The sequence below is a fragment of the Musca autumnalis genome, unplaced genomic scaffold (assembly GCF_047663935.1).
Source record: "Musca autumnalis isolate F117 unplaced genomic scaffold, ASM4766393v1 scaffold_5, whole genome shotgun sequence".
In the NCBI taxonomy this organism is placed as follows: domain Eukaryota; kingdom Metazoa; phylum Arthropoda; class Insecta; order Diptera; family Muscidae; genus Musca; species Musca autumnalis.
In genome coordinates this window covers 159,120,898-159,129,820 of record NW_027412088.1, presented here as the reverse complement: position 1 = coordinate 159,129,820, position 8,923 = coordinate 159,120,898, and the positions used below count along the sequence as shown (strand labels likewise).

General features: G+C 35.4%; 2 protein-coding genes across 2 annotated transcripts; one reads left to right on the top strand and one right to left on the bottom strand.

The window, feature by feature from the left end:
- On the top strand, positions 1-2,448 carry LOC141387291 (gastrulation defective protein 1 homolog). The gene is made up of 2 exons (XM_073956771.1): positions 1-409; positions 474-2,448. The coding sequence occupies exons 1-2, from the start codon at positions 146-148 to the stop codon at positions 2,172-2,174; spliced, it is 1,965 nt and encodes a 654-aa protein (XP_073812872.1). The 5' UTR covers positions 1-145; the 3' UTR covers positions 2,175-2,448.
- A 365-nt stretch (positions 2,449-2,813) lies between these two features.
- Nxt1 (NTF2-related export protein 1) lies at positions 2,814-3,591 on the bottom strand. The gene is made up of 3 exons (XM_073956773.1): positions 3,470-3,591; positions 3,321-3,407; positions 2,814-3,250 (listed from the first exon to the last, which is right to left on the bottom strand). Exons 1-3 carry the CDS (start codon positions 3,476-3,478, stop codon positions 2,927-2,929), a joined length of 420 nt encoding a protein of 139 aa, XP_073812874.1. The 5' UTR covers positions 3,479-3,591; the 3' UTR covers positions 2,814-2,926.
- Positions 3,592-8,923: the final 5,332 nt, after the last annotated feature.

Here is an 8,923-nt window from a genome sequence, read left to right as displayed (position 1 = left end):
AATCGCCGAACGCTTTCATTTAGTGAAGCCCACCAAAATAGTTATCTTCTTCTTCCGCTTTCACTATTTTTTGTTTTGATTGCTTATGGCCGGAAAATATACTAAATTTTTTTGAAGAAATAATTTCGAAATTATTTAAACAACAATGCAGAGGGGAAAAATTTCATTTGGTAAAATCAATTTGAATCTCAGCAAGCCCCCAGTACCCGCAGAGAATGCAGGTGAACAACCGTCGGCTGGAACAAGCGATGGAGGAGGTGGGAGTGTTGGAGGTTTCAAAAAAATCGATAAACAACAGATGCAGAAACAAATTGAAGATGTTACTGAAGACATGGAGGCCCAAAAGCTGAAGGAAGTTATGGGTCTCACCGGATTTGGTAGGAAAACAGCCAAAGTTTTTGATATTAATGTGAGTAAATTTCTATACCTTTTTGAGTGCTTCGCTGGTACATATTGTATTTGTTGTCTTACAGGAACAAATTGCCAAGGCCAAGGAAGTTGCCCCGGCACCTCCACCCTCAAAGGAAGGAGATGACGAAGAAGATGATGATGACGATGATATTATTGGACCCTTACCTTCCATGGCCACTGGTGAGAATGATGGCAAAAAGAAAGAAGCTACCAAAAAGCCAGCCAAGGAGAGTGACGATGATGACGACGACGATGAAAATGATGACGAAGATGAAGATTTGGAAAAACGAATTCCCGATAGCCATGAAGTTAAAATGCAACATGGCTCGAAGGCCATATTGGCCTTGGCTGGAGATCCAGCTGGTGCTCGTTTGGTTTCCGGCTCCATAGATTATGAAGTTTCTTTTTGGGATTTTGCTGGCATGGATTCATCGATGCGCAGCTTTCGCACCATACAGCCATGTGAAAACTATCCCATACGTGATCTGCACTATTCCATTACGGGAGACATGATTTTGGTAATATCAGGTAATTCCCAGGCAAAGATATTGGACCGTGATGGGTTTGAGAAAATGGAATGTGTCAAGGGTGATCTCTACATTACCGATATGTCAAAGACAAAGGGACATACTGCCCAGCTGACTTCCGGCTGTTGGCATCCTTATACCAAAGAGGAATTTCTGACAGCTGCCATGGATGGTACTTTGCGCATTTGGAAGGGTATTAAGAATAAGGAGCAACACACTGTCATAAAGATTAGGGCACAGGGAGGCCTCAAAACCAATGCCTCTTCATGTGCCTATAATCGTGACGCCACCCTAATAGCAGCAGGTTGCATAGATGGTTCCATACAAATGTGGGACACTAGGAAAATGTTTGTCAACACTACCCACTGCTTAAGGGGCGCCCATCAAAAGGGTTCAGAAATAACATCAATCATGTTTTCATATTTGGGACAACAATTGGCCACGAGATGTAATGATGAAACCATGAAGTTATGGGATATAAGGAGTTTTAAACAACCTCTGAATACTTGGTCAAATCTGTATTCACGTTACGACACCACTGACTGCTGCTTTAGTCCTGATGATAAGATTTTGGTCACCGGAGAGTCTTTGGCCAAAGGAGAAAAGGAAGCGAATTTACATTTTTATAATACTCAAACTTTTGAAGAAATTAAGAGGATTCCAGTCACCGATTCTCATATTATTAAAACTTTATGGCATCCCAAACTTAATCAATTGTTTGTGGGCTGTGGCAATGGTGTCATTAAATGTTACTATGATGAACAAAGGTCGCTTAGAGGTGCCAAACTGTGTGCTGTGAAGAAATATCGCAAAAAGCGGCATGTTGAAGTTGTTGGTGTTTCACAAATTATCACACCACATGCCCTGCCCATGTTTCGGCAAGAGAAATCTGGGTCGTCACGCAAGAAAATGGAAAAGGATCGTTTGGATCCTGTGAAATCAAGGAGACCAGATTTACCCATTACCAGTGGTCAAGGTGGTCGTGTTGCCAGCTCCGGTGGTACACTCAGTTCGTATGTTATACGTAATTTGGGTCTGAGTAAGCGTGTCGATGATGATCAAGATCCACGTGAAGCTATTCTAAAGTATGCCAAAGAAGCTGAAGAAAATCCATATTGGATTGCACCAGCCTATAAGCAAACCCAACCGAAACCGGTATTTTCCGCCACCACAGAAGAAGGTGGCGGAGATGATGATGGCGACGAGCCGGATAATAAGAAGGCCAAAAAGGAATAGATGTGTATATATAGTAAGGTATATAGGTGATATATGTAGGTATTTGTATGTCCGTATGTAATTATGAGGTTATGTACCAATGATACTTAAGTTTAAAGGCAAAGAATGCACTATATTGGAGGATGCCACTTAGCAAGTTGAAATTTTTTAGTATCAGAGAATAGCAACTCAAAATTATCATATTTTAAAGTTCTTATAAAGCTATATTTAAGCTTAACTTCTGTATTCAATATGTTGAAGAAAATAAAGATGTAATTTCTTCGGTACCAAGACACGCCAACCGATTTTTTATAACAGACCATTCAAACTTCTTAGAAGACCATATGATATTATAAAAGGAAAGACTTCGACCATTTCAAATCTCTCTCTTCCCTGATCACGTATACATTTTCTACAAGAACATCTACTGTAACAAGAGAATCTATTTCTCTTTTATAAAGAGATACGTTGATATAAGAGCTACTTTTTTTCTATTAGAAGATGGTATAAATGAACTTCTATAACAAGACTTTCCATCTCGCCAAGGCAAAATTCTCGTTAACAGATTTGAGGTTTCCACTTTACAACCATACTCGTACACCAACAACCAACCACACATTTTATGCTGTAACTAAAACATTTTCAAATCAAACTCATTCATTCATTTGAAAATTATTAAATATAATTGATTTTAGTCTTATTAAAATTTTTACAATATCCATTACAAAGAAGAAAAAAAAAATACTCCTAACTACTAAATTCAAGTCTTCCACTTATTTGTTTTGTGTCACGAGAGCATCTTGCAGGCGATAACAATCACTAGCAATTCTCCATTTGTCATCCTGGGCAGTTATAATGAATGTTTGTTGGAAAGGTTTTACAGGTTGATCTGTATATTTGACAGTACCGCCGGATTGTATTAGATATGTCAGCTGGCCAGCTACAGCATCATCAACGATTGGCTGGGCATCAAGCGTGGAGATGGTGTGTTCCGAAGACGGTAGCTCTATGAAATATTTGTGTATATTATCTTTACCCGATGCACCATTGCCATTCCATACAAATAAACCATTTTCCAAATACAAACGGCTAATTTGCTATAAGGAGAGATGAATGAAATTAGTTAATATGATTGTTAAAACGATTATTTGGTCATAATTTTCTTACATGTCTCCGTTTATCAAAGGATTGATAGTACAATTTTGTGAAATCCTCTGCAGTTCGCACACAGCTTTCTATTTTCTGTTTCATTTCCTGTTCGTAAAGTGAACGAAGGAGATAAATATCATATTATTTAGTTAATAACAAATACTTACAGCGTCCATTTTTGTAAAATTTATTAATAATTTTGCGCAATTTGTCAAGTAGCCATCTATTTTATTTCAACATGTTAGTATGGCGTTGCCAGCACAACGATACCGGCAATGGTAAACAAATCCTATGGCATTGCCATTATCAAATAAATCTTGTGTGGCCTTGCTATATTGGAAAAATACCCAATGAAGTAAACATAGTCGAAATCCACAGCAATTTCATTGAAAATTTTTTGAAAATAAAGGCAAAGAAAATTTGAAAATAATACCCTAGACAGACGGCAGCGTTAATTTGCATTAAGATGTGGATTTAATTTAGCCTGACAGACGACAGTTTCTGCATTTAAGAAACAGCTGATTGCTGTTTTGTTGTTGTTTGCACTGTCCATGGTACAATTACTTAGGTAGAAACATCGGCGAATTGCTACAACAAAGCAACTTTTTTTGTAATGTAAACTGTCAAAATTTTCGCCAAATGGTTTCTTGTTGTCTCTTTTTATCGCTTGTGTTTGTACAGTGAAGTGAACACATGCTATCTCTTACTTACCGAATCATATGGTTTTTTGTTTTGATTTTTCACGGCGAATTCCTCTTTTTTGACGTTTTAGATTCGATCAGCTGGGCTGAGGCATCTACCTAAGTAATTGTACCATGGCACTGTCCATTTTGTTTTTTATGTCTTAGACACGGCACAATTACCAGGTAGATGCATCAGCCAACAACTACGACAAAAACCAGTTCAGTACTGTGAAATGTCAAAAATGTTTTCCAAAAATAAAGCAATTCACACAATTTTTTCAACAAAATTTTTTTAGGCAGGTATTAATAAAGGCGTTATAACAAAAATTCATCAAAAATTTACAAATTTTCTTTTAAATTTTTGTTTTTTTAATTTTGTGTTTTCAATTACAACAACATTTTGACAGCTTGCAGAATCTTCAAGTTTTACCACTTTTTACTCGAAAAACGTTCCTTTACTTCTGAGACTATACAATTCAGACGGGACCAGTTTACAACTTTCACTAATTTTGACGGTTTTACCATTTTCAAAAGCAAGTCCATGTTATTACGTTCAGAGGTAAATGATAAAATAAGAATTAAGTGTTCATCCTGAGGTCGTCAACGATATCTGCCAATTGATGCTCCATAACAATCATCGACCATATGCTGTCCGCGAGCAAACCTGTAAGTTATTGAGTTGGAACGAAGATAAATTGGTTTAGGCCATGTTTATATTATAGCTTTGTGCAGGGTTAACCTCCTTTATGAGGATTTGTTTGAAATATAAGCAATGAAATTGACATTTAAAACCCAGTCGGTTTGTTAAATCCGGTTATATATAAACGTACTATTATAATTATATATTGAATGTGACTGATTATTATATGCCCTGTTCCTTTACTTTTGAAAATGGTAAAACCGGCAAAAGTAGTAAAACTTGTAAGCTGCTACCATATGAATTGTATGGTGTCTGAAGTAAAGGAACGCTTTTGGAGTAAAAAGTGGTAAAAATTGAAGATTCTTGAACGTACAGGAACAGAGCTATTATCGTTTGGTATTTCTCACAATGGCTCATTTATAGCCCGTTTCCACGGTACGTCGTTCGTTCTCTATTCGTCGTTCGACCCTCAAATACGAATAAATTACTTGATTCCCCATACAAAATTCTGAGAACGAACGAAGATTTTTCTATGTTGTTCAAGTAGAAATACTCACCGAACAACGATAAAATATGTCTCATCACTAACAAATGAGAGAATTTATCGAAAAAAATAATTATGACATGTCTAAATTCAAAATTGAAAAATTTGTTGAAAACACAAAAACTTTTAGAAAAAAGGAAAAAGATGAATGAAAATTAATGAACTAAACATTTTATATAGATGCAGAAGGAAGATGGTTGTGTTTCCTTCTTAATTCCACACACATTTCTTGTCCATTAGTTCAAAATCGCGTAAAAAAATCAGAAACAAAAAGGAAACAAATAACTGAAAGTCTGTATACACAAACATTGTTTTGACATGTCTCTCTCTCTTTAATTTTGAAAATAGAAAAATATAAAAATATATTTTAAATACAAAATTATTCAGAATTTATGGAAAAAATGAATGAAATGTGTGTAGATAAATATAGAAGATACTTTTGAAGGAAAGTCTATTGTTTTTTCTATTCATTTAATGTATATTTTATGTGTTTTCGGTTCATATTTTCGTGAAAACAAGGAAACAAATATAAAGGAGATTTTGCTTATGTTTCTGTTAATTACGAATGGTGTCGTGGAAACGGGTTAATTCGTGTACGTCGTTCGACAGGAGAACAACGTAATTGAAACGCTCGTGTGAACATGACATTAAGTTATTCCAGGAGAAACCGCCAAGAGAGAAAGAATTAAGTAAGATCAACCTTTGTACCTTTACTTGATTATGCAATCATTTCAATTCATTACTTTGTAATTTCATTTCACTTATTTTGCAACTTTTATTTCATTTATTTTACTAGGCGTTTACACCAGACAGTTTGTCTTCAAATACAACTCTGATTTACTAACACATACAGACATTTGTCGTTTGTCTCCCAGCTGTCCATAATTTTTTCACAGACAGTAGGGCAGACAAATTTTTGACATTTTTGTAAAAATAAGTGAGGTAATAATTGAAATGTTTTGAAAACAAAAGAACACGAACAAGAACAAAATATGTAAACGGAAAACAAAAAGAAACCGACGATTTTCATTCAAAATTTTACAACTGTTTTTGCAGTTGTCGGGACGCCTTCGTCACACAGGCAAGTTGTGGGATTTTGACAATCAATACATTAAGCCAACTGTCTGTCATTTGTAAACGCAGGGCTAGATAATAAAACAACAAACAAATAACAAACAAACAGATGTACAAACTAACTTATACCCCGTTTATATATAACCGGATTTAACAAACCGACTGGGTTTTAAATGTCAATTCCATTGCTTATATTTCAAACAAATCCTTATAAAGAAGGTTAACCCTGCAAAAAGCTCTAATATAAACAGCATATTACAATCGCATAAATAAACAGACTTTGCAAAAGAAAGAAAGGCCAAAGGGTTTGGTTTCATTTCAATCGAGGGCAAAGTTTGTGTTTTATTATAATTCTTCTGCCAAAAACAATAAGTTGGCCATTTGACATAGTGGAAACTTCTTCGAAAACGTTACAGCCGTAACATTAGGTGTGTACGATAACTTTCCCAGCAATAATTACTCAGTCAGTTCCAGCAACCTCTCTCAGTGAATTTTACTCTCTCAAGCAAGAAAAATTGCAGAAAGTTATCGAACAGCATTTTGCAAAAACTTGCAAGAAAGTCAGCTGTTTCCGAAAATGTATGAAATTTGTTTTTGTTTCTTTTGATATTTTAAACCAAACGGAACAAAAACATAAATTTTAAAATTGCACTTTACTTATTTAATGCTTTAATCCTATCCACAACGCTTTAGAATCTAAAAAAATGTGCAATCGTGAAATTTTCTTGGTCGAAAATGTTAACATTTCGATTTGTTTACATTGAACATGTGATTAAAAGTCAGCTGATCAGACTTGCAAATTTTTGCGGGACAAATTTTCCCAGCAAAAATTTGCAAGTTCTCAGTCACAAAACTCTCCAAAAATCTCTCCAAACTCGCTCTCTTTTGCTGGATAATTTTGTTATCGAACAGCATTCAGCAAAAATTTGTACGAATTTGTACAAATTATTGGGTTATCGTACACACCTATTACCTATGGATTGAAATTATGAAATTTTGCTTACACGGGGGATATCTATGAACCCATAGATAACTACGCGTAGAAATTACGGGCATTAATGGGAAAGAAAATTGAGTTTATGGGAGAGGGAGTAGAGAGGAATAAGAGGGCGTACACACTCCCCTGTACTCGCAAATTCAGTTTTGTTTCTTTATTCTTCGCAGTTTTTTCTGCATTTTCTTTCATTTCATTTTCTCCGCCAGCAAATAAACATTGAATTAAAAACTTTTGTGAAGAAAAATAAATTGAACAAAAAATTATCAGTAAATCCATATTTACATTAGGCAATTTTCCTTGCGGCAATTGTCAGTTTGTAGGTGAGAGAGGGTGTTGAGAGGCAAAGGGTTACCATATGCCTCACCTCTCTCTGACAAACTGACAATTGCCGCAAGGAAAATTGCCTAATGTAAATATGGACTAAAAATTAATAGTAAACAAATACATATGTATTTATTTAATTTTTAATTAAATTTTATTTCTATAAGAAATATCGCCTTAGTGTTGCCTTTGAATAATGAAATGGGAAAATGAGTGTGAAGAAGAATGAGAAAATTGACAAAAACATTAGCTTTAATCCAGAACTAAAAAGTTTTTAAAGTCTTAACCACTTTTACACATTTTACCCAAAAAAGCGTTCCCGTACACAAAAAAGTTGTAAAATGTTCACTTCTCTTTAAACAAAAATGGCGCTGAATGACGCTCTTTTTAAAAACTTTTTATACGACAAATCATGATACAAGGTAGTCTTACGCTCACAACTCACAGAGTAGTATTTGCTTTGACGTCCCTTCGTAGTCAAAACGATATTGACAAACTTTGTATGTATATTGGTCTGTTCCAGTACTGCAAGAATCTACTAATTTTTACTATTTTTTTCGATAACATAAAGGAAAAAATGTTATCGTAGTACAAAATAGTAGCTTCTTGCAGGTTCTGGAACAGAGCATATGTTAAAACATACCAACATATGTCAGTTTAATTTACATTTCAAATTCGAAACTTAATTTAATTTAAAATTTTTAAATTTTCTGACAAATTGATATTTGAAATTTTCGAAGACAATGGCATTGCCACAGCCCATATCGGGAGATTTACGGGTTTCTCGTTTCTTTGATGCTGATGAGACCTGTTCCACACAAACGTCCAAACACCCAAAATAAAACCAGAACCACAACGACTTTTTGGTGCCGCCAGTTCCAAATGAAGTGGAGGAGATGTCTCCCAATACAACTGCTGTGGCTGAGGCTTTTAATGATGAAAACTCTCCAGCCCCTGTTTCTTTGTTCTCGCCACTACGTAAACAATTGTCAAAAATTATGAAACCATACTACAGGCGCAACAACAAAATCAACGATCACTTTCCCAGAATTGGATCAGGAATCATATGCACAAGGTGCAACGGCGTTGGTCAACATCATTAACCTACACTTTACACACTCAAAGAACGTGCAATAGAGGATTCAATAACAATAACTCCTTCCCCACCTCAGGAATCCAGTTCTTCAAATACAGTGAAGTCGCTGGCGGTGGTGCTCGTGGTGGATTATAAATCTCTATTTTTGAAGACTCCGCCACAGAACAAAGAACGCAATCTGGCCAACAAAAATATCAGCGGCAAAAGCAAATGTTACTGGCTTCACAGTATCCAGTCAAATTCCAGGAAGATAAAACCGAAACCAT